A 26,838-nucleotide genomic window follows, 5' to 3' on the forward strand; every position below is an offset into this window, starting at 1 on the left:
CCAAATATAGCAAAGCTACAGGGCTTTCCTTGCGCCTCATCGCGCCCCATGAAAACCCTTTCGTCAATGCTTATAAAGCCTTTTTAGCTGTGTCCTGAGTTGAAAGTTGAGCTCACGTCGACGACAGAAACAATTCAAGCGAAGCTCAGGATGGTCTGGATTTGCGGAAGAAGTAAAACGAATGGTCCGTCAGTTCACAAAGCCGAGAAAACTTCATTGAAACAAAAGTTATGTTATGGTGTCGGTCATGTATTTAACGACCTCTGCATTCAGGCTTGGTTTACTTACCTTATTATCTTCTTCAACAAAATAGTTAAAATCTCGGCAACAGGTACTGGATACATATTTCTTTCTTCCCAAATCGCCGATGCAATTTCTACGCCGTTTATAGGCTATGGTTGCGACAAGTCACTCTCTGAAAGAATTACCAAGAAATACGGAAATAGAAAGATCTGGCATCTCCTTGGATCAGCTGGAATAGCATTGATCTGGCCGTTTGTTTTCAGTCCTTGTATTGTTTGCAATGATGAAAGTCCGGACTGGGTGCCGGTTGCTTATTATTGCGTTTTTGCGGCCTTATTTAGCGTCGGTTGGCCCATGGTTGAAATCAGTCATTTGTCGTTAATCCCGCACGTTGCCTTACGCTCGAAAGATGCTGTGGAGTTGAGCGCAATAAGGTACGTTAATATTTTTCCGTAAGCAATAAAAGAGATTTGATGTAAGCTTAAGATTCATCCTCGGCGTCACGAGAGGAGAAGATTCATCCCGCCTTCCGTTGAAGTTTAATCTCATAATCGACTCAAACTCTTTATTTAATGTCTTGTTATTCGGCCAGTTCGGCGAAAAAAAGTTCTTGTATTGCATTATTTATTTTTAGTAAGCTGGGTTTTCCTTCGAGTTGAACAAACCGGAAAACAAGCAGCGTTAAAAAAATCAGACTCTGTTGACTTCAAGGTCTTGTGACTTCACATGAGCGAAAAGAGTAGAATTACGTACACGCGCATCTTCACACGTAAGCAAACGTATGATCTTTTTTTTTTCTTTTTTTTTTTTTTTTGCGAAAAGCGTTCATTATTTTAAAATGACGAACCTTGGACAACAATTGCAGCAATTGAAGTGACAAATCAAAATATATCTCTGCTCGACCCTGGTATATAAATATTTATCTCCGGTCATGGAAATGTCGGAAATTAAAATGTCGTCTCGCATGCTCTAAGAAAAGTAATAGAATAACTCAATTTTGTTGGTGCCTGGCTTCAGTGAAGCGTTCACGTTGGAATGCAGGCAGATGTATGTTGCGCAAGCTCCAGCGGCTGATCAATTTCCGGTTTGAAAATCTGCCAAAAGTTTGCTGACCTAAAAATGCGGTATCAAAACATAGGTTGACGGATGTATCAAGCTTTTCAGCTTAACATCTTTTGCTAGATGCCCTTTTTTTTAACCCCGAAAGGTTGACATCTTTCCTTGATATCTTTCGGTTGTAAAAGGCCTTTTGACCGGAAGTTGTATGTGTCGAACCCGTCTACTCAACTGGGTGGTCTATAACGATTTTGTACTTGCTCTTTTAGCTTGTTGGATCTAGATGCGGTATCCACAAGTTTGGGCATCCACATTGCCCCTGCATGTGGAGAAGGAATTAATTATAGTGCTGGAATTTTGTAATCTTTCCCATAACCTGGTTGGTTTCCTAGTGTGAGATCAAAAATTGTAAAATTGTTGTTTTCTTATGTGTATTTCCCAGTCTAACACCTTTTCACATAAATTATATGCCCTTACATCAAATGTGATATCAGGAGAAATCTAGAGATTTTTATCACAGTATCCTTAGCATGATTCTCCACAATTTTTTGACTGTTGAAAACCCAATATTCTAAGCCAGATACCCTGATTACCCCCACCTGCACTGAACTGCATGTGATCGGCTATGAAAATACTCAATTTTTTTCATTTTGATATTTGAAGTCAGAGGTTTAAATACCATAAGGACAACCTTTTTAATATTTCAAGACAAAAAACAATATAGTATTGCTCACTAAATTCATTCCTGTTGTAAAGGATAAAATTATTATTTGATAGTTAAGGGTTTTAATTCTTTTGCTGAACATCATTCATTGAGTGAGACACAGGCCAAGGCATGGAAAGAATTATATGGAATGCTTTAACATCCTGTTTCCATATACTACACACTAGATAAGCATCTTGTATATACTTTTGACATGCAAACCAAGAATTAATAACAAACTTGTAAATGGCCCCTTGTTTTTTTCTATCTCTAAGAAATGAAAAAGGAAAAAACAATGCCCTGCAGTGATCAGAAATGGTAGTAGTAGCGGAGGCAGTGTGGCCCAGTGGTTAGGGCGCTTGCCTTGAGATAGGGAGATCCCGGGTTCAAGACCGGCTCTGACCACTCTCTGAATTTGTTCCTGGTAGTCCCTGGTTCAACTTCCCAGCTGCACTTGTAAATAGCCGACTGGTTTGCCTCCGGCCAGTTGGGATTCTTAACAGTTGTTGTTGTTGTGTTCTGTTGTTTCATTGATTGTCTCATTGGCCCTGAAAAGCCCCTATGGGGAGCGGTCAATTAAGTATGTATGTATGTATTTCTAGTAGTCCTTTAAGAGGGGGAAGGAATTGGTGAGGGTGAGGTCATTGTGCAGATGTCAGTGACCCAGAAAGGGCTACTTTTTTATTCAAAACTAAGAAAACAAGTCATATAAAATTTCAAGACACAAATTGATTTTGACCAGGCAAAGCACCAAATGATATTTATTAGAGCGGTTTTCAATTGAGTGTTGAAAGTTAAATAAGCGAATTGCTTTGCTTTTGCATTACTTCACTCATTGATTGGTTCTTGTGCCTGTTGGTTGAAGATGGGACTTTAAAATATTGTATATCTGAACACTTGTTTGATGAAGAGAGTTGTATATACATGACCCTGCTTATACTGAATGACATTTTTAGTTACTTTAATGTTACTTAACCCTTTGACGTCCAAACCGGCTGAAACCGGCCAGACTTAGTATTTTACTCTGTCTAATGCCAGAGTATTTAGAGTGACTGCAATAGGCCCACTTGCATAAATTGCAATATATATAACCCTCTTATAAAAACCATGCATTTAAATGTGGGAATACGGGGACCTTCCTGCTTTTTTTTGTCCTAGCTGTACCTTTATCCCGCCTCCGCACTGCCACCCCTTTCATTCATGCTCCCATCCCCTATAAATTAAGAAACTCAAAACAGATATTCAGAGATTCCAACCCTCCCTTTTTAGCCGGAAACCCCCTAGTTTTCGGCGAGGGTTTCCAGCCTCCCGTTTTCTCTTAATATTTATAGTCCCAGTTTTTGAAACAATTCCTGACCAAAGAAAGATCATAATGCTTTTCTTTGTTTAACCAGTCTTTTTAGCAGGATTCTTTGCCATTTTTCTGGGCTAGTACTTAAACACGGAATGCCGGAATGATGGAATGCCGGAATGATGGAATGCCAGAACGCCGGAACGCCAGAATACTTAAACCCGGAACGCTGGAATACTTAAACACGGAAAGCCGGAATACTTAAACCCGGAACGCCGGAATACTTAAACCCGGAACGCCGGAATACTTAAAAACGGAATGCCGGAATACGTAAACACGGAACGCCGGAATGAGACAACCACATTTACATTGCTAACTATCTTTTCTCCATTAGAAATGATTCGTATAAAAATCTGGGAGACACCACTGTCCTGGTACGAGAAATGTCCTCTTCCGGTTGCCATCCGCGTCTCACAATCGCGCGTGCTTAAGCTCCCTAATACTCTATAACTGAGAACGCAGCAAGCGATACGAATCCCCCGGACACGAGCTCCTGGTAGCCCTAAATAAAACCCAGTAAAAATTGTGACGGTATTCAGACGAATGGCATGTCTACCCTTACAGATTGAAAACCAATTTTTTGACAAGTTTTTTTGTAGACCTCGTGTTTATTTCTTCCAGGAAAATCTTATGGCACGTTCAACGCAACATAAGAAAGTCATTGTCATGGTATTGAAAAATTGCTGGTGTTAATTATGTTTGCAGTTGAAATAAATAGGCAGAATAATGGAATTAATTTGTTTCTGTTGACACAAATACTGCTTCGTTGTACCCCCTTGGGACCAACAAGAACAAACTTTAATATTTTCCCACCATTTGGAAATTTATGATAATATTCCCGCCTTTTCAATAATTATGATAATTTATTTATTACTGGACAACCATGGAGCTGCCAAGGTAAAACAGTTGTCATCGTTGATAATGTTGTTCCTGTATGCCATTCAGTCTCTTTACTCCGGGAAGATAACTATGTTTGCTTTGATTAATCGCCTCTTACTTCTGCCTTCTTAGCCCCAGTCAAAGTCCGGAGAAAAAGAGGTAAGATTCATTTTGCGATATGATCTAATCACAAGTAGACAACGTGCTATTTTTAATACCTTGAGCTCAGTAAACTTTCAATATCCTCGGTTGAGTCTATTCTAGTGACTTTGCATTCGGTTGCCTGTCAATCCTTGGACATTGTGTGTTTTCCTTTCTCCTTCATCCTCAAAAATTCCAGATTTTTATACGAATCATTTCTAATGGTGAAAAGATAGTTAGCAATGTAAATGTGGTTGTCTCATTCCGGCGTTCCGTGTTTAAGTATTCCGGCGTTCCGTGTTTAAGTATTCCGGCGTTCCAGCATTCCATCATTCCGGCATTCCGTGTTTAAGTACTAGCCATTTTTCTGTGGTTTCTCAGCCATTTTTACCCTTTTGGCATTGTAGCAATGATGAGCCTGTGGTAATTTTGGGCGTGATAACGCACTGGATTGCCTTGACTTTGGGCATTTGCGTTTATTCTTGGGACCAATTAGGGGCTTAGCTTTCACTGCCTGTTAAAAACTCCACGATTTGCCATGGAATGTGATCGCAAAATGCAGGAAATATGGCATTTTAGAGGCTTATATCTTAAAAACTTTCTCTAGGGGAGCATGCTCCCGGACCCACCTACAGAGTTGTGCCTGCGGCACTTGCGGGCGTGGCTATGCCGCTCCTAAAACCTCCCTTTTTCTCAGTTGACTGGGTTGGAATCTCTGGATATTGGTCATTTAGCTACGTAATTCTTAATTAAGTGTATCCTTTGTTGCTTTGCTCGTCTTTCAGCAGTTATGCAACAGCCACTTGACATTTCATGACCTAATGCATGACGTAACAACTGTGAAAGGCTTAATTTACAATTTCACTAGAAGTAAGCCTGTTTTTCAGCCCAAGCACAAATTTGTTGTTTTGCTTGATTGCTCAGGAGACGCTAATGCTGCTTTTAATCACTGTGAAGTCAAATATCACTTTGAGTTCTTGTTTCTTAATTATATAAAGTATAATCTAACTCGTTAATAATGACGACAAGTAGCGCTGTGCATTTCTATCCAACTTCCCACCCCTTAGAACTCCAGCTTCCTGCTTTTTTCTCTCCTCCCTCCTGTATACCCTCCCGCCACTTCAAATGATTTATTTTTCACTCATCCACTACTAAGCACCTTGAGCATTGCATAAATTCATAGCTACGGCGGCGGATGTAAGGTACGAGTTTGGACAATGTGTGAGCAGCCAGCGAGGCATGCAAGCCATGGTGTGTCGAGCCATGATTGCCAGTTATGCGAGCCAAGATGGTGAGTCAACATGCAAATCACACAGTTATTGAAAGCTAACCGTTTTAAAATGGGTGCTTAGACTTAATAAGAGTTTATCAAGTTGAACGCTATTTGAAATGGGTGCAAAATTAGCATGGCTTGCATGACTCACTGGCTCACCGATTGTCCAGCCCGCTCAGGTACTAGATATATCAAAGAAGCAGCTATAATTAAGATATAAATAAGCACTGTTCACAAACTTTTTTCTTGGCCACTAAAAGAATCAATTTTCCATTTCAATAGTTACTATACTCGCCAATTTTCCAGTAGCTGATCAGCCCAAAATTCTATCTGTCTTTACCTCAAGAACATCCAGTTTTGTTTTAACCCTTTGACACCCAAACCAGCCTAAACCAAGCAGACGATTTTACTCATCAGTGGGTTAAATATTCAGATATAACATTATTATCAGACTAAACTGCAATTATATATACTTTCCTATTTCAGCTACCTCACAAATATTAGCTGACAGATCAAGGTAGCAATATTATCTGTGACAAAAATTTAAGCAGATTTAGTACCCATTACTTACTGTGGTAAAGATAATTCATAATTTTTGATTTGATTTTATATTCCAGATCTGCACTTAAATTAGGTTGTGGAGTTTTCATCTTTCTAGTAACTTGGATTCTTTTAGGACAAAACAGTGAAGAATCTATAGATGAGTCAGCTCAGAAGCAATTTACAGTAAGCATACACAGACGTAATTACGGGTAATAATCTTTTACCAAATATACATAAGAGACACCCAATCAGATCTGTGGCAATATGGACAATTAAGATTGAGCTAGGACAATGTGCGAGCCAGCGAGCCATGCAAATCATGCGAGCAGTGGCTGCGAGCCATGCCAGCCATGACTACGAGTCATGCAAGCTATGGCTGCGAGCCAACATGGCGAGCGATGTGAGTCCATATGCGAGTCACACAGTTATTAAAAGCTAACTGTTTTAAAATGGGTGCGTTAATAATTTGAAGTGGGAGCTGGCTTACAGATTATCCAGCCCCATTAAGATCAGTTGAGGTGACGTGCTGTTTGCCAAAATTCAATTTGAATTGCTCTATTTGAGCTTAAAAGAGGGAAGGTGAAATGTTTCCATCATTCTTTTTCGATTGACAAGAAGCAGCTTAATTGCTGTTTCCTGTTTGTTATTGTAAAACATGGTTTGAAACACGTAGTCACCATGATTATATCTACATGTAACAGGCATTTTTGCTCCTTTCCATTCATGCACATGCATCATGGATTTCAGTTTTGTTTCATCAGCAAACTGATATTTTATCTATTTTTGTTATTTCAGTATCAGTCCATCATCATATTGTTGACAGGATCCTTTTTTACGTTTATTTTCCATTGGGGTGTTGAGGAAGCTGATCACCCTGGAGGTCAGTAGAGTTTTAGGGAATTTTGTGTGAGTTAGAGTTTATTTTCATGTTAGTCTAGCATATAAACTTTGATCAGTTAAGCGTGAATCGATCAACTGATCAAGATGAAATAAGCCCCTGTACAAGAAAATATGGAAGGAGTCATATAATTAATACAAGGTGGTTTTCATGTGATGTTATATTCGCTACCAGTTTTGTTGGTAGACGAAAACATAAGATTTTTCATTATAATAAGCTCCTTTTGTTTGTCCTCCTGCACTTGTACATAATACACCATTGGTAGGTGTGTCTCAAGAGACCTACAGTAAACATATACAGTGTATATGTCACTTGTGAGGGACTGAGCAACGCGTTGGGGGAGGCTGGCCAATACGTACAGCTGCATTAGGCATCAGTAACTTTAAGCAAAGATTACAGCTATGGTGACAACTATTACACAAAGTAAGTCAGAATAATATTTAAATGCCTTTTTTTGCCACACTCCAGAAAACAACAATGTGAAATCACCAAAATTTAAGTTTTTAAAACAAATATGTGAACATACAATGAACCATTCATTTTCTATTTTCATTTTAAAACCATTCAGATTATCCATCCAATGCATGCAGTTACAGGCTAGTTCGCCTGTATTGTACAATATGTGAACAAGATGGAATAATTGCAAAATACTTGCAATAGCACTAATTTATAGTTTGGAATGACGCTTTTGTTGACATATCGTTGCCGATGGCTTTGCTTAAACTCCCTTTAGTCTCTGTCAGTTCCCCATCGACCTCTCTTTAAACTGATGGATTTAATTGAGTTTGATTGATTGTAGAACATGACAAAGGCAAGTTAAAACCTCCATCTGCAGATTCTCAAGGCTGTAAGGATTTCGAAAAACAAGCACTTGATATTGAACTTCAAAGAAAAGCAACACATGAACAAAATGATCAACACAAAATGACTTGGAGAGAGTGGTTAAAAAAACCAGACTTTTACAAGGTAACAATATTGAGCAATAGAGGACCTTTCCTGTGTTTACATAGCCTCATCTAAACACAAGGGGGCCGGAGTAATGGGAGAATTTGAGACAGTTAATGCAAACCCCGGGGACTGCAGCTACTGACCAATGAGAGTGCACGTACTATCCTAATTATTCTATAAAAGAATTTGACGTGAAACTATACATGTAAACGTTTTGTTGTAGAAAAATATCTCCATTGATAGTTGGAAAGATCATCGCAATTATAGTTGAGCAACTTAAGCAGATTGCAAATTACTAACTAAGGAAAGGCCAAAAAAATCCAGGCTTGAATGAGGTGTACGCGTGAACTGCAGACTAAGCACTGATTTCAAATAGCGCTCAGTGATGAACAATTTTTAAGGCTATTAGCACCACCTTTCAAACTGTTAAGCTTTCAATAACTGCAAGTTAGGGTTAGTCTGCAGTCTGCAAGTGTCAGACATGCATTGTCTTGAATATGGGATGCAAACCCTGGTGACATTGCGATTGCGTTGCGCTTGCTCTACCAGCTGTCGAGGTACCAAGCCGGTTGGGACCTGATCAATAATTGCAAGTTCAAGTTTATCCCGTCTGAGGTGAATGAAATGTTTTTTTTACAATGTATATTATTCTAAAAACTCCACCTCCATTTGCTGGAAGGAATTAACTGCTATGGTTAAAATTTAAGGAGATAATTCTCATACTCTTAGCAAACAGCTTCACAAGGATGTACGTCAACAAGTAAGCTTACCGGTAATTGTTAATGTTGACCTTAGTTCACCCGCTCGTACGCATGCATGTTGCACCAGCATTCGCCGAGGGTTGTGAAGTCTAGGCACCTGCTTTCTCAGTCTTCTGTCATTTTCATGAAAACGAAGCAATAGTTACAAATTAAAGATATTTTGTTTCTTTTATTTCAGCTTGTATTCATTTACATGGCAACACAAAATATAGTGAATCTAAGTCAGTCCTATTTTCCCATGTACTTGACGGAAACACTTCACTTTCAAAAGGTAATTAATCTTCTTTATCTTTGTCAGAACACTTTGTTTCCCTAATTATATACTCAGTGTTTGATCCCTGTTTACTATCATCCATAATACAAAATTAAACCTGTTTTTCTCTCAGCATGTAACAGGCACTCAAACTTCCCCTGTAACGAGAAGCTCCAAAAAGCTTACACTGGGTTGCCTGTGCTACGCGTTACACAAAGAACTGCAGCGTTCCAGTTAATTTTTTCAAGTGAGGCGTCATTAAGACCATTTGAGGGGTCACCCACATGTCGCGCTAGCAGAGGCCCTTTGGCTCACACGTTTAATTATTTTGTAATGTCCTGTCCCATTTTAAGGTCTTTTAGTCTTTTAAGCTTTCGTAATAAATTCAGTTTAAAGATAGCAAAACACGCCGTCTTGAGTAAAATTCACTCGTTTCTTCTTTAAATAAATAGTCGGCAAAAAACTAACTGCAAATTGCTCTGACGGACGTTTTCCAGCAATGATGTCTAGCAGTTGGACTAAGCAAACGTTTATTGCTCATACAAGAAAGGACTAAAGGTGTTGTTTCCGCTTCATAATGTGACGGTCTAATCTGATGCCAGGTCAAAACATTGTTTGGCTTTGCGTTTGCACCAGAAAAAGGCAAGCCAAGAGAAAGATGAAGAAAAAAAATAACATAGTGTTTATATATAACTATGAATCGAACTCTCATTGAAAGATCTTAAAAACACGAACATTTTTGCAGTCTCTAACGTTTTGTCAAAAGGAAGAAATTGATCACATGCTAGGCAACCGTAAAGGTGCACGTGATCACCCTGTGTCAACTGAATGAACTACGGGAAAGAATGTTTCAGAGTAGAACAACGTACTTTTTAGCGAAGAAACTTCCGTCGTTAGTTAATTTTGTTGTAATATTTAACTGAATATTTAGATTTCTTCTGTCGGGTCAATCAGGAAGCCTTCTTTGTCGGGTTCCTGAGAAACGTATCTATTTTGACTTCAGGGTGAACTATTTACACAATCGAGAGGTTGAGTGGCCGTGTAATTGAAGATCTAAACATCTACTTATGAGATACAAAAACAGACTTGCAAATTACCGCAAATCACAATGCTGACAAGCACAAAATTCGCAAGCGCGAGTTTCATAGTCGCAGCAATAAGTCGCAGTTAAAAGAATATTGTTGGCTTCCCAAATAAATTTCATCTTGCACTACAATGACAAAATCATTTGTCAGAGAAATAAAATTCCTTTCTCCTCGTGTATCACATTTCAACGCACGTATGCAAATTTAACTCATTTTCAACCCGATTCCCGGGAAAAATACATAGTAACAGCAAAAATATTATTTGTCGTCAAGTGTTGCATCTTTTATGTTCAAATAACAGCTAAAAATAAAGATTTTTTAACGATCTATCCGTCGGCTTCCTGGGAGAATACTCTCTAGAGAGTAAAGGAACTTCCGACGTTAAATAAGCCCGGGGTAGTCATTCGATAAAACTTGATATCGGAAAATCATTCGATAATTCGATAACAATCGATTAATTGATTTTAAACGATATCGATGTTATCGGTCAATCGATAAAAATCGATACTCACACGCCGACGAAGTGTTAATTTTATCGATTTTATCGGATTCATCGATCGCTATTGAATTTATAAAAATTAACCTGTTTCCGTTGAGGGAGCGTTTGATTGTGACTCTTTAAATGTAGATTTCAAAGGCGGCAATGAAATGATTTGTTGACGAACACTGTACAAGAGATCAAAGAGACTGCATTACGATTGCATAATGTTACAGTTTTGTTCGTGTTCACGTAGTATTACATGTAAAAACACATGTATGCGATGACAATAAATATTATTATCGTTGGTTTTTGGTCTCTATTACAGGCTATTGCTTTTTATGCAACATTTAGATTACGAGTCCGAGCCTCGCCCTGGGTGTCTAAATAATTTGTTCATATCTTTGACTTTACTCAAAAAGTCACGAAAATCTTTCCCTTTTAAGACTGGGTCAAAGAGCACCCGGGAAGAGCAACGAGCGTGCGATTGTGTTACATCAGCAAATAAATGAACAGTGGGATAATCAACCAGTACCCTGGGCACCAGAGGTTTTTCTCGCGTGCGGCGGGAATTTTCGGTGTCGGCCTTGCTTGACTGAAAACCGGAAACCGCGCTAGAAAAGTCTCTGGCACCCAAGGTAATCAACCAGGGATCTATAGCGGATTTCAAATAAAACACACGCTGAGTATTAATAAAAGTTTGTTGAAGAGATGAAGCAGATTTTATTCTTTAACGAACAGGGAAGTTGTTATAAGTATCTCTGCGAGCTCTTTAATATCTTTTGGTGTTTCCGTTCACGAGAATTGGTACGATAATTCAGTTTCGATAAATTCGATATTTATCGATAAAATCGATAGCCCCAACTCAAAAATCGATAATTATCGATTACTGACACCAAACTCTTTTATCGATTTTTATCGAATTTCGAAAAAATTAATCGATCTTTATCGATTGTTATCGAATACTATCGATTATCGATGTTATCGAATGACTACCCCGGGTAAATAAGGTGTACCTTTACCTTTAACTAGATATTTTTTCATAATTAAATATTATCTCTCAAAATTTGCACAACAGTCAAATCATAAAAATAGCACCGCACGGGACAAATCGCATTACCTCTTCGTCGAATTCTAATGCTTAACACAGGAATTTTTAGTTATTGTGAAAATCTTTCTATATTTGTTAGCAATCATCCTTTCAATGATTTCAGAGAAAGCGACCGGTCTGTGAATATTTTACGAGTTTCTTTCAATGGGATGTCAAAAGGCGAAGTGGATGTTATATGCATAATCGGGCAAGTTGCGCGTGTGACCCGTTATAAACCTTTTTTCACAAAATGTTCCCGAATCGTCAAGTATCACCACAGAAGAAACGAAAATCATTCTAAAAGCTTATTTTACGCAAAAAGTAGGTTCTGGAGGTAATTTTGAGTTTGGAAATCAAGTTTACAGCAGATGACAAATACAAACTTACGAGCCATGGTATATTCAATTAAGTTAACACAACAGAAAGGAGTCGCTTACCTTATATTTTGACACGAAAATGCTTTACTATTGCCATAAAAACTATCCAGTTAAGCTCGCATATTACACATGATGAATTCATAAAAGCAACCATTTTCCAGCGAAATGCTTTTTGAAACAAACAACATATGTGCTATAAGAGGCAAAAAAACCCTTCCTATTTCATTTAATACGTGCGTGAAGACAAGAAACTCAATCGTGTCAAATTACACTCTGTGTCAAAAACGCAACACGGTAAATAAATTTCCCACGAGTGTTTAGCATCAAACCCTTCACTGAAAAACCCTTTACTTGAATTATCAAGCAAAAAATGGGCAACAAGCTTTCTTTCAAATAATTTTTGACTAACAGGAATTTGTGAAATTTCCAATTGTTAGCAGAAGACTGTGCAGAATTGAGTACAGATCCAAGTCTCTGTTTCGTTAAACCCATAAGTTACTAGAGAATTTTCCATTTGATTTCAGCGTTGTACAAAACACCACACTCGTACAATATTAGAACTACATCTCACTTTGATTACGGCTCGACGGGCGACAGATTGTTGTCGAAGTCCATTACTCGTCGCTTTTAAGATTCCAGATTTTTTTTCAGCGCCTTTCTTGTTCAGTATCCAATTGACTTTCCATTATTAAGCTCCATAAGGGTATATTTTGCTTAAAAATCCACTAAAACGCCATTCGCGTTACATGACTTTCGACGCCATTGCCGGTTACGTTGATCATTCTACTGTGTCCACCAGAGAAATCTACGCATTTCCCACTACCCTCTCGATCCTAAGACAATACGCGCAGAAGGCTCTATGCATAAAGACACCACTTAGCAGGGGAGAGACAGGCAAGACTTTTACCGACACGGAAAATAAAAAAACTAGACCCTCCGTGAGGGTACACTGGGTTGCCTGTGGTACGTGCAGCGTTCCACGCATTTTTTTCCAGTTGGGGGGGGGGGGGGGGGAGGGTCACCCAGAAGTCATACCAGAAGTCATACCAGAAGTCATACCAGAAGCCATATCAGCAGAGGATCTTTGGCTTACAGGTCCTCACACGTTCGTACCACGAAACAGATCCTTTTCTGAGGTTAAAAACCTGGCTACCAGCCTATTAATATTTGTAACTTCTCATTGTAGCGCCATGGTAGAAGTCTTAGATAAATAGCCCCTTGAGAAGACATGTGGTTACTAGCAAAGTACTGAACCCTGAGAGATTGAAGAAAATAAAAGGGAATCGAGAAACATTGGCTTCTGGGCTGACATGTTGATCATGCAACTTCTTTCCACCACAAGTGTAAGCGTGTACTGACAGCATCTGACAGCTTTGCAAACAAAAGTTGAAAGCTGAAGTTAATCCTGTTCGGCGGGGTTAGTAAGAAATATACCACGCAGTATCAGAAGCATAATTAGTACTGGACCGAAAATTCTATTTTAATGCTATCAACTGCGAACCAAGCAAGATACAGATTTTGTTAGCTTGCTTTATGCAAAACAAATATTGATGTAAAAGTAAATTAATATGGATACACAATTTTTAAGAAGAGCAGAAGGAAGTTTCAGGACGGTCGATCGAGAATAAAATATTTTGCCATCGGTAACAAAATCTACGACATGAAAACAACATTAATTTTGAACCACGAATATAAAAAGTTACCATCAGCAAAAAACAGTTTGGGAGATTTTAGTTGTTTTGTTGTAATTGTACAAGTTTGGCTGCACCGAGTAAATCGCACATCGAATTCAGCGGGTGCTCTACTCGCGAAACAGTGAAGCAACTGTGTCAAATGATGCCAAGCTACCGGGTTTTTGTTTTTGTTAGTTTTCTTTTTCTTTCGATTGTTATAAATTTTGACAAGAAATGTGCGAATTCAACACAAAGATCACAATCGCCCAACTCTCAGTGGTTGACCATTGTTTCTGGAAAATCAAAAATTTACTCTCCAAGACAAGGTTATTTATCACCAGGTAATTCCATCGTTTTGGTAATAGCAGCTACTTTATGATTCATCAGCGTCACAATCTTTTGCCGATTTTGGGGGTCATTTTGTTGAAACTCAAGCACGCTTCCAACAGACCTGTTTATTTTCGTGACTTGTGCGTTACCACAAAAATTCTCCCCGTATCACATTTCCACACATGTATGCAAATTTGCTAAGCTCGAAAATTACACAACATGATAAATTTACAAAAGCTGGAAATTTCACAGAAATATTTTCCACCGAAACATTTATTGAAACAAGCAACATATTTGCTATAAGAGGCAAGAAACCCTTCCTATTTCAGTTGCGTGCGTGCAAGCGAAACACACAATCACAAAGCATATGCAATTAAATAAATTTCTGACAGTTCACATTCAACCCTTTTCGAAAGAACCTTGACCGTAAATAATAAAGCACAAAAGAGACAACAAGCTTTCATTCAAGTAATTTTTCCCTGTCACATTTACAATTTTTTTTAATCTTTGCAGAGTTGAGTACAAAATGAATGTTACTTGCAAACGATACAAGTAATTGCACATGAAATAGCGTTACAGCTCCAAATACAAAGGGATTCAGTAACAGCAGAAAACAAAAAGCCATGATAATACAAATAGACAGAAAATTCACCTTTTTCAGAAATTTAACTAAATGCATCCGGCTAGGCGTACATCTCTGCGACTAGCTCGTTACCGCTAGCACTAACTTTAAGATCAGGAACTTTCTTCTTCAGGAAACTTTCACAGTTCTGTGTTTCTCTCCTTTGGCATTTGGTTTTCAGTGCAGTTCATATCATGATTTTCACATATTTGTTCATTTAGTACACATTTGTTCTCATCATATAAACTTTCTTTCAGTTTGCGGACCAACCCCGGCCTAAACAATCGCTCAACAGCATCTTTTAGTGTGGGTCTACCGCAAACGGCGTGTGCATAAGTGAGTTGTTTGAGCGTTCCGAGGAAGAAGCTTAATACAACAAAAAGCATTATGCTCAATAAACGACATACTGTCATGGGCTGCACACTTCGCCACAACTTGATCGCGCAAACAAATGATATTTGGTATGATCACGCTCAATCATATGGTTTTGCCTGTCAATAAAAGGCATTATTATACTCATTATACTTAGGATCGAAATTCTCCAATCACAATTAGCTATTTTAACAACTTGTTTCCTCAGTAGGACGTCTTTGAAGTTGCCTAATCAAAACATGACGACTTCCATCCACTTAGTGCTATAAATTCACACAAACCACCAATGCCTGCTTTCCTTCGGTTATTTCAGGAGGGGTTAGTTAATATCTGTCTATCGTTGGAATCTCTCGACTCCTGTCTCGTGTTGCTATCGCACACCCACTAAAATTCGCTCATTCCTGGTCGTTTTATTCCTACTCGTTTAGAACCAAACAACTACCTCCTAAATGTCAACACCAGTAAATGATCACGCAAACGAAGCCAATGGCGAGAAATAATATTTCAACTGAATAGCTTGAAATAAAATTTGCGCGAAATCTCTCTCTTTAAAAAAGTTAAAGAAATATAAGGGCCGTTTATACGAGAGAAAATAAAACGCGAACAGCCCATATAAATGATGCAAAATTTCTCAAGCCCCGGTTTATCCTGGCCTGGGAGTTTATACTCGTATAAATAGTTCCTTTGGTGTATTATGTACGCCGCGTCCAGAGTATTAAAGCCGCGGCTTATTTTCTCTCGTATAAACGACCCTATTGTTGTTTTCTCAAGTTAACAATAACTTCATTTTACACAAGTGTGACTATACTGAAATCTTTTTCTGACCTTAATTAAAAACGATCGCCAGCTGTAATCATTTGCCAGAACGATCATGCCTACAAATTCCTGTCATCTTTATTTAATGCGTATTAAGTAATGGTCCGGCTAAGAAGCAGGCAGCCCAGCGGCAAAAGTACTTAGAAGCTGCGAAATATTAATTTTTAATTTCACTCCAATCGAGGCATCTGATTGGCTAATATCGGAAAATGTCGAAAAAAGATGAGAAAAAAATGAAAAAAAAGCCTTTTTTGGATTTCTTCTTCCCCATGCCCTTGATCTCTGTCTCTCGGCCAAATTTGGGCATTGTTCTATGCGCCAATCAAATGGCGCATAGAATCTTGACGATATTTACAAACATAGTTTTTGAAGGCATAATGATTTGTTCTACGAAACAGAATCTAATTTTTTAGACGGCAAGTCGATTACATTTTTCATTGAAATTCAAATTTCGCGCTTTTAGCTGCTTACACCAATGGGAACAGCCGAACTTAATTTGATTAAAAATGTTGGCACATTTTAACTAACCGACGCTATTGCCGCGGGCTATTGTTTTTCTGCCTGCTTCTTAGCCGGACCATTACTTAAATTTCAACTCACTTATGCAAATTAGTTAAACTCGAATACTACACAGCACAATGAATCACAACAGTTGAAACATCTCACAAAAACCTTTTCCAGCATGAAATTCAATGAAACTAACAAAATATTTGCTATTGGAGACAAAAAAAACCCTTTCTATTCCAATTCCGTGCGTGCAAACAAGAAACAATCCGTCTCACAAACCATACGATATGCAAATAAATATATTTTTCAGTTCAAGATTGAACTCTTTCCTAAAGAACCTTTTCCAAAGCACAAAATAGACAACAACCTTTCTTTCCAATAATTCTTCACTGTCACATTTTCAATTATTTTTTTACCTGAAAACTGTACAGCTTGACTGCAAATTAAATGCCAATTGCCAGACAAATGAGATGCCACTTCGGTAAACACTGTGATACATTCAAGACATTCGATTCCTTTTACACCCATACTCAATTTCCCACTTACTGTCAGTGTTCTACATACCAGCACAGTTTATAAAATAAGATTAGAAACAACACACACTTTCTCATATCCGACCGCAATTGTTCTCGAAGACCATCCCTCGTCGCTTTTAAGATTCCAGTTATTTATTTTCCCCGCCTGTTTCGTTATTACAATTGACGTTCCATTCTTGATCTCATAAAGGTATATTTTTGCCACTAAAACGCCATCCCTGTTACCACCACTTTCGACGCCATTGCGGGTTTAATAATTAAACGTTCATCTGTGTGCACCAAGGAAATCTACGTATTCCCCCAGCCCCCTCAAACCTAACAAAATACACAGACAAGACTCTATGCACAAAGCCACTACTTAGCAGGGGAGTGACAGGCAAGACTTTTACCGACACGGAAAAAAAAAATAAAAAAAACACGAAACTAAACACAGATTCCAACTGGTTTGCCATAGGCAACCCAGTAATTAAAAATTGTGCCCTGAACGTAAATTACACTGTATGCCAATACTGAAATGTTCCAGACAATGTAAATTTTATTCTTACTTTTTTGACAATGTAAGTGTCAATGGAAGACACTCAGAGAAAATCTGACTAAAAGTAATGTTCTCAACAAGATTCAAACCCATGATCCTCGATCTGACTACTTGTCATTCAGATGATCCACTACTGACTGCATCATAGGCAACTCATGAGAGCGAGGCCAAAAAACGGATGCAGGTTACAATATAAAATCATTGACCTGCCACATGCACAGCCAGGACTGAAACTGAAACAATTATTGTGAGAGAGAGTGAATGCTAAAACCCGTGAATTAGTGAATGAAAAAGTGTATTTTTTAAATAAATACTTGGAAATACTAAAAAACTGGAGTACTGCTCCCAGTAAAGTCCGCTACGAGCCTAGAAGGCCCACCAGGCCGGCACTTATCTCCGGTTTCTGTAGCATGAAGCGACTTAAGGATTACCGGTATTCTACTCCCCCCGGATGGGATACTAGTCCATCACAGGGTGAATCCAGATAGGAAAGCTTTTTCCAACCAAAGAAACGGTGATTCTAAAGAAGGGTTTCAATGACGTGGCAACAACTGGGTGCACCAAGTTCTACTGCTCCCTGTGAGTAGGACTCAAAAGTACTTAAGCCACGCGCTATTCTTAAGTTGCTTGCATCAGTTAGTGTTTCTGATGTTTCCCAAACTGAATTTTATTGGGTCTTTGAGCAGAGCTGTAGCATACATGTATTGCCAAGCTGGCAACAATTGGGGACTCATGTGCACATGCAGACACCCTTAAAAAATTGTCTGACAGTAGTATTTATAGTCATAAATGTTTTCCCTACTGAAAGGATATTACCGGGTATCATAGTCTTACAATCCTTTTCTATTGCAAACCCCACCTGTATGGAAAACCCTTTCAAGCATCCCTCAATCAGAATCAGAATCCATTAGTGAGCTTTAAGAGACTCGTCTGAGCCAGCTGTACCATTGAACTACTCTCTAAGACTGGTTTAGGACACAAATTTCCATAATGGACCCAATTACTTTCCCTCTTTTTGACTCACTGTCAATAATATATCACAGAACAAACCATTACCCCTTTTCCTCAACAGGAAGCCATTGCTTATTTTCCTCTTATGATCCTTATCAGTGGTATTTTGATGAGCGCTACGGTAAAACATTTAAACAAATTTTTCTCCAATAAGGTTGGTGTAAATAATACTTCATTTGCATTGCAATTGGCAGCCATGCATTCAATGTTTTGATCAATATTGCTGAAATGACAGGCAGTTCAGTAATTTTTGCAAGGAAAAAAACATGTACATGCATGCAGTGTAAGATTCTGCCTGACAATGTGCCATAAACAAGGCACTAGATTTCCTTAAAAGGCTCGTTGACATACATGTAATGGAATATGGGGCTCCTACAAAATTGTACGTAATTTAACCCTTTCACCCCCATGGGGTTCCCCATTGACGAGTAAAATCGTCTGGTGTTAGACAGAGTAAAATCTATAAGTGGCACTCTTGGGAGTGAAAGGGTTAATGGGGACATAGTTTTTGAGTGAATCTAGCTGTTGTTAACCCTTTCACCCCCGTGGGGTTCCCCATTGACGAGTAAAATTGTCTGGCGTTAGACAGAGTAAAATCTATAAGTGGCACTCTTGGGAGTGAAAGGGTTAAATGAAGTCAAGCATTGCTCTATAGTTTTGCAAACTGCAAGACACTGAGTAAGAATTATTAGTGCGTACATCACTGCTTTTGCAAATAATATGGTATAGTGTTGGCAGTTTAAAACGCAGGTCACATTCCATAGGTCACACATTGGAGGTCATTTTTTTCCTATACCGATCGAAGCAACCCAAAGCCTTCAATTTGGCTATAACCTAGCTAAAAGGCCTAAACATCGTTTTTAGGCGTAACAAGACCTAATGAGTCCTAAGTTCAGCAGTTAGTACATAAAGGTTTTGTAACAAGTGACTTGTGCTTTAAACATGTTGGTACAGTGTAGCTCAAAATCCTTAAATTGGGCACTTTGGCTTATGGATTAATATTTCCAACATATTTAGTAACCAGTAAATGACCAGTTTTCCTGTGAGACTATTCACTTACTTGTATTGGACTTTTTCGTTCTACACAAATTTAAATTAGACTGCTCGCAGTCAATTCTGAGTTAGTCGAACCTACTGCTTTAGTCATGCAAGCGAGCTGAGGGAAGATCGAATGATGATTGAGCAAAGATATAGGGACTGCACGATCTTTTGTAACCGATGCATTCAGAATCTCCCGTTGCACCAGCAATGGGAAATTTGGATTGGTCCATTGACAATTAATGGACTGCTTCTTGTCAGATAATATGACGTCAACCTGACTCTTCGATTTTTTTTTTGCGGTTTCGATCAAGTGCTAACACAAAATAATATTGAACCCAAGGTCTCCCATCAGGCAAGTATGTTATGGATGTGCTGCCAACTGCTTGGTTTCAGAAAGAACATTTTTTATGAGAGGTTGTAATATCTTAAAGGAAACTAGTGACCCAAATCAAACGCCATCGATCGTGGTAATTATAGTTCTTTGTCGCATCATTCACCGAATACCAGATTCGGTCAAATAACGATTATCTATGGATAGTTGCGTTCGAGAAGAAGGGGAATTTGTTGAAGGACATGGCTTCAAACGAGTATTGCATGAATCTCTTTTCTGCAGAACAAGTTCTGTATTCTGACTTCTCTGATTTAATGATAGAGGATGAGGGGTGACTGTGGTCCATTCTAAACAAGAATTTGTCCCAAACATCACACCGTCAAAACTTGTCAAAACACTCCAACAGTAAATTATAACTAAGTTAAATTCAGTAGTTTTAATTTATGCAGTTTCCTTTCTGAATAGTTGATTGAATTCGACATGCATATAGATATTCCCACGCCTTTCAGTGTTTACCGGTATTTACATTAGCAATAAAATAGGCGGAGCCATCTGTCATTACTTTCATTAATTAGATTGGCAGATTCTGAACGCGTTGCGTACAGAAGATTGTGCAGTCCCCATATCTTTGGTCAGTCATCATACTTCCCTCTGCTCGCTTGGGCGACCAAAGTGGGCGGTTCAACTAACTCAGAAGGGACTACGAGGAGTCTAAGACAAAATTGTTATAACGGAGAAGTGACCCTCGCACTTGGCAGGGCAATTCAAGCAATTGTCTCTAATAATTAGAGTCAATTCAATTATTGTTATTATTATTATTATTATTATTATTATTATTATTATTATTATTATTGTTAAAGACACCTGAATTTTTCAGGTGGCTCCAACCGGATTTGAAGCCATGACCTCTGCATTTTTTGTCTTAATCAGGGTATCGATTTATCAATTTTCGTCTTAAACTGGGTTAAATGTCTTAAACAGGGTATCAAAAATCGGAATTCTGTCTTAAACAGAGTAGGAAAATCAGCGATATTTGTCTTAAAGAGGGTCAGGGTATGAGGGGCCGTGCCACACCTCCCCACCCAGGGATATACCCCCCCCCCCCCCCCACCCCAGTTGAGAGCTCAGGTCAATTTATTTGGCTTGTGTGTACCGGTACGTGTAAGGACTGTATGTAATTGACCTGCTGCCAACTGTGTGGCTTCATATATAGTTCAGTTGGTAGAGCATTGCACCAGCATCGCAGAGGTCAGCATGGGTTCAAATCCTGTTGGAGCTACCGTAATTTTTCAGGTGTTGCAGCTAATATCCATGAGAGTGGCTTAATATAATTATATATAAATCTTGTTTATCATAAGTGACTCTAGTAGGCAACATTGATTATCAACTTTTTTTCAGGTGTTGTTTTGTGCTGGTACAGTGATTGTCATAGGAAGTTCTACGTGGTTTTATTTCACCCCTCAGTCACATAGGGATATGATTTATGCACCAACAATCATCATGGGCTGTGGTAACTCCATAATGTTAGTGACATCATTGGCCATGGTTGCTGACACTATTGGTAATGATAAAGTAAGTTAAGTTTGTTACAGTTAGTAATACATGATTCAATAGCAAAATGTCTCTGTATGTTTGTAACAAGTAAGTTCTTGCAGTCCACCGTTAAACAGGCATTTCAACATTTATTTGCATACTTAGAAGAAAGAACGGGCCAAAATGAATAACAAGGTAGTGTCCAGGGTTGTTACTTTGAGTGAATTTGCTCTGCTAGACAACAAAATAATATTGTATCTCTTGGCATAATACAAAAAAAAAAAAATCACATGACTGAAAATGGTGGAATCAGAAACAGAATTACATGTAACCCAGCTGTAACACAGTAAAATTTGTTTTAAAATAGGCTTTTTCTTTCAGATTTGCATTTGCAAAGAATATAGGGTTTCTTTACTGCTAATAATAACTTTCACTACTAATAATTGGCATTAGATTCTGGACTGATTAATACACAGCTGGGTATTTGCCAATCAGAGTGTTATTTTTCGTCTTTGCAGAAATCTAGTGGCTTTGTGTATGGAGTATGTGCTTTAATGGACAAATTGGCCCTTGGCTTTATTGTCTTCGCATTACAAGAAAGCTACCCACAACAGGATTCAACGACAGGGTAGGTCATAATCATAATCAGGTTTTTTATGTCCAGTAATTGGCAAACAAAGGACCGATAGGAACTGGTAAGCTCGATCAAAGATACCAATAAACTAGTAACAGGTTATTGTTGTTAATGTTCCAACCAAAGTCTTATTGGCTGCTGGATTCTTACGCTTGTATGTCCCCAAGATTTGCACATTTAAATACCGGTAACAACAAAAATGGTTTAAAACCATATTTCTTGTCACTCTTTGAAATCAATTCCAAAATATTTTAATTTGTTAAAGCCATTTTGGAGTCCTTTCCTTTAAAGCTTATTTCCATAGAAGCATGAAAGTCAACAAAAATTCCCTATATTTTGTATGGAAATGCCAATGGGTTGATGGAAATGCTTGTATCTCAAAAATGAACACTGGTAGCCTCCATTTTTCATTGCTGCTAAGTGATCAGCAGCCTACGATGAAACTCTTTAAACAAGGGTAAAATTCTCTATTGGATTCAGAGCCACCTTAACTATTCATGTTTGAAGGCAGCCCTGAATTAATTTGCTTCTGAGAACTTTTATAAATTTTGCAGTCTCATTTAAGGCTGCTAATTGCATTCCAGCAGTAAAATATAATACATCACAGAGTTAGTTTTTGAGATTTAGCATTCAAAGGCAAAATACAAAATGTTTTTAGATAGATCATCAGTTGCTATGGTAACCTATGACGTCACACTTAGAAGTTGAGAACATTCTGTTAAGAAATAATTGCTGTTTTACATGAAACCACAACATACATGTAGCTACAGTGTTGTTTAGTAAATCTTTCTAATAGTGCAGGTTCTTGAAAGAATTGAAGCAGGTTTGAGCCCCCCCCTCCCCCGCCTCCTGGGGGAGGGGAGTACTCCCATATAAAAAGTACGGGGGTGCTTGTCGAAAATATTGAAAAGAACCCCTAAGAGGTAACAAGATGCTGTCTAGTGGGCGTGGCATGAATTTTTTCCACCCCTAAGAGGAACCAAATTTATAGGTTTTAATTAGACAAAGTTAAAAAATAGTTAATTATCAAATGTGTCCTGTCATGATTTTTTCGGCTCAATAGCCTAAAAGGTACCGCTAAAGCTCCCGCTGTGGACCTTTTAAGGCTGAACACCCTAAGTGGTGCCAAAACCGCTTTTGTAACCCCTAGAAGGTACGAGTAGCACCCCCGTCTTTTTTCTATGGGAGTCCCCCCCCCCCCCCCCACCTGGGTTTGAGCCTCCTTAATTTTTTTTTAACCTCATATTTTCAGGCCCTGCGGGGAACCCTGTGCTCAGTACCTCAGAGGCGCTTTTTCCGTGTTTCCTGGTGTCGAGGCATTGGTAGCTTTCCTGGTTGTTGTGTTTCTGTATCGTCCAAATCAAAATAAAAATGTGAAGCGAGAAGTTACAGGTCAGTTGTGTCTAATACGTGCAGACGCATTAAACATCTGGCCGTACGCGCGACTAATATAAATACGGGACGCACTTAACTGTGACGGCTAGAAATCAAATTCATGATTTTCTTCAAAAGATACTGGGATTTAATCACCAAAGAGGCGGTTTGGCCTTCATTGCTAAGTGCGTCCCAGTTTAGTGCGTCTCGTCTGTACACTAGTCGGCTTAGACGTCTGAGACGATTAAGACGTCTGTTAAGTGCGTCGTCTAGACGCACTTAACTTGAGACGTTTAATTTGTCTGACGTTTAATGCGTCCACCTTAATTCCCTTATTTATACTAGTCGTCTAAGACGTCCTCTAGTGTAAAATCAAATGATATACTCGCGATCGTGAAATTAGGGAATATCATGAATGTATGTAATTGGAACGATATCATGAATCTATGTAATTGGAACGATTATTGTACCATTGACTCCTGAGTGGGGTGAGAATAAACAGATTTTACTGTCTAACGCCAACAGATTTACTCGTCAACAGGGGTGCCCTCGGGAATCTGAGGAGTCCTGAAATGGGTTAAGGTGATTCCTCAGAAAAAAAAGTTGTCGAACGATTTTCTTGAAACTTTCCCTGAATGTTTCCTACTAATCCCTGTGTTGTGAACTACAATAAAAAAGGTAAGCCAACGTGCTTGCTTAAGAGATATAATGGGCCAATCTTAGCCCATTGATGCCTGTACTGATACTACTCACTTGCGTAATTTCATCGGCTCAGGGTACATGTTGCGGTAGCTAATGAGAGGGTTTTTAAAGTAACACGTGAAAAAAACACCTGATAGGTAGAAAGGGTACAGCATATGGAACACTGTCTTACATAGTGTATGGAAAAATCACTCAACTTAAAACGACGTCGGCTCAAAACGTTTCTGGAGTCGTTGTTTTCAAGATCATAATTGATTTTATATCCCTGGGTAAGGGGCTTTATGTACGTTTTTAGCTACATCTTTTTTCCTTCCGATAATTTTTTTTATAGGGGATAATTTGTACAACAAAATTATGCAATAAAAAATATAGGTCACCGTGCTCGTTTAATTATCGTAGATCGAAACAACAAAATTCGCCGTGTTCTCGGAATGCGCGCGCTTATTCGCAACGATTTAAGGGTCATTCACAACTTCTTTTACGTGTTTCAGCGAACTGTATCAGCGTGTATGATCGACGTACGCCATATTTACCATGTTGCAAATTTGATCAATTTATAAAATAATATTGACACACCATATGCGCAGTACGGGATGCGCAGTGCAATACTGAGGAATCACCTTAAATTTAAGAGATGTGTTTGAACAGGTGCCGTCGGCCTGTTTGGTATAATATCCTCCATCTTGAGTCATTCCAATTTTTATCCGCAGCCAAGTCGGTCATTTCTTTTTTTAAAAACTATTCTTCCCAGAAGTTTTGTTGAAGATTTTGCGTGACAAGTGACAAAGCGCTACAGGTGGTTTACCATCTCTTGGAACGGAAGTGACAATGGCGTAATGTACAAATGCTGACAAACAAAAGAGGCTAATGAGAGATCTTTTTTATGAAGGCTATGACCCAACGAGAAACTACCCAACTGACTTCTGTCCGAGCGCATCTTGCGATTTGCGGAAGTGACAAGTTCGATTCTCAGACGTCCCGAAACTCTTCGGGTGTTAAAATTCTGAAAGTATCTTCAGAAGGGAGATATTTTGAGTCATCGATATTCTTAATCGTTTTTGCTTTTTGCTATCTTGAAAGCATGCGACAAGACCGGCTTTTTAAAACAAGCGTATGGTGATTTCACTTGTGACTTTTCTCGCCAGAGACGTTATCGGGACTTGTCGAGAAACATGCCCCCAATTCGTTCTTCACCCTATAGACCGCTGTTGCGATTGGTCAGGATATTTAATTTGATTCTCGAACGTCGTGGAAGAAAAGAGGTGCGCCACAAACACTGCTTGTGTTTTTTGCGTTTTAGGGGAACAAGACCGCACAGATGAAATGGACTTTTCCGTTATGCCATTTTTGAAATCAACAGAGGTTTAACAATGTAAGTTTGCTTTAAGCAGTTTCTTCTGAGGTTTGGAGATAAGTCGTGTTCAAAAGTAACGTGAAGAGCTGAATATTGGAGCAGTGATTGAGTTTGAGATGTTTTACCGGATCATGACGTTGCACTCTTCCCAAGCATCAAGGATCCCATAGGTAGTTTAAAGAGGCACTGTCATGCTAAATTTACTGTTTTTTGGTCAAAACTGGATAAAAATCTAAATTAGTTCTGTAGCTCACATTCGAATACATTCGAATTCGAATGTAACTCACAGTAGCTATTCGTATTTAAGTTTTGCCGACTCAGTGGACAACGTCTCCAAACGTGAAAAAACTGACCAATTTTTCTAAGTTTCAATCCATTTCCATCCCCTTCATCAAGGCTTGGCTGCAAACAACAAAGAATAGCTTCGGTGCACTTCAATGGCCATTGGCAACAAAACTGCAGCATTATTTCTTGGTCTTCATTGATGCAAAGACGTCTTTTAGTTTTTTTAATTTTGACTCAAATAGCGTGACACTGCCCCTTTAAAACACTGATAGTGTTTACGGAGAAATAATCAGTATACGTATTGTTTAAATTGAGCAAAAGAAATTCAACAAAATATATAGCAGTTATTTATATCCCACTAAAAGGCAAACGTGCCCCTTTCTTTTTTCTAGGGGAAAGAATCTTACATAATTATAAAAACAAATTTATTTGAGGAATTCTTAAATTGTGATTGACATGGACCGGGCTTATGTTCAATATTCAAAGTTTTTTCGACCGGTTTACCTGAAGGTCTCAGTTTAAGTTATAAAATAAATCTATGTTAAATTATGGTGTATGTTAAATTGGTGCAAATTTAAAAAAAAATTAATTTATTAAATAAGTTTGTTGGTTGATTGAGCAAAATAGGCCATTTCCGAGTTCATGTCTGCCTCCTCTTGAAAGCGAGTCTAAGTTCGGAGTTTTTCTTGGTAAAGACTTGTTTCCATATCTCAAAGTGCCGTTGGACGTGAGGGGCCTGGAACAACAAAACTGAAACAACCCAATCTCATACAAAAATGCTAACCTTAGGTCTAAACATTATATAAAGCATATTGCATATTTTTGTAAAAGTTTGGTTTGTTTCAGTATTGTATCCTTCACCCACTACATTCACCCCGGGCCCCTTACGTCCAAGAGCATTTTGAGATATGGAAACAAGTCTTTACCGTTTTTCTTATGAAAATTATTTTTCATTTATATTTAAAGTAGAATTAATTTTAAAGTAGAATTAATGTTCACTGGCTTACTTGAGGGTATCAGTTTTGAGTTTTCTAATTTATAAAATAGATATATGGAAATTGAATTGGTGCAAAGTTGAATTTATTAAATAAACTTTTGTCAGA

At 38.4% G+C, this 26,838-nt stretch overlaps 1 protein-coding gene across 2 annotated transcripts; it reads left to right on the forward strand.

Moving 5' to 3' along the window:
- LOC137999549 (major facilitator superfamily domain-containing protein 12-like) lies at positions 1-26,838 on the forward strand. Of its 2 annotated transcripts, none has more exons than XM_068845351.1 (10): positions 1-677; positions 6,264-6,372; positions 6,985-7,069; positions 7,923-8,053; positions 8,975-9,067; positions 18,543-18,635; positions 21,252-21,425; positions 21,905-22,014; positions 23,273-23,412; positions 25,397-26,838. In XM_068845351.1, exons 1-10 carry the CDS (start codon positions 151-153, stop codon positions 25,462-25,464), a joined length of 1,530 nt encoding a protein of 509 aa, XP_068701452.1. In that variant the 5' UTR covers positions 1-150; the 3' UTR covers positions 25,465-26,838. The 2 variants fall into 2 exon arrangements, with proteins under 2 accessions (XP_068701452.1, XP_068701451.1); XM_068845350.1 differs by having other exon boundaries at positions 3-677; positions 7,887-8,053.

The sequence above is a fragment of the Montipora foliosa genome, chromosome 4 (genome assembly GCF_036669935.1).
Source record: "Montipora foliosa isolate CH-2021 chromosome 4, ASM3666993v2, whole genome shotgun sequence".
NCBI lineage: Eukaryota > Metazoa > Cnidaria > Anthozoa > Scleractinia > Acroporidae > Montipora > Montipora foliosa.

What these genes read in the sequence shown, in the direction of transcription:
- LOC137999549 (XM_068845350.1), top strand. Translation starts at nt 151, where the DNA reads ATGGTCTGGATTTGCGGAAGAAGTAAAACGAATGGTCCGTCAGTTCAC. An exon ending in GGAAGCTGATCACCCTGGAG is followed by an intron (nt 7,070 to 7,886) that starts GTCAGTAGAGTT and finishes GATTGATTGTAG; the next exon opens with AACATGACAAAGGCAAGTTA. An exon ending in ACAAATTTTTCTCCAATAAG is followed by an intron (nt 18,636 to 21,251) that starts GTTGGTGTAAAT and finishes ACTTTTTTTCAG; the next exon opens with GTGTTGTTTTGTGCTGGTAC.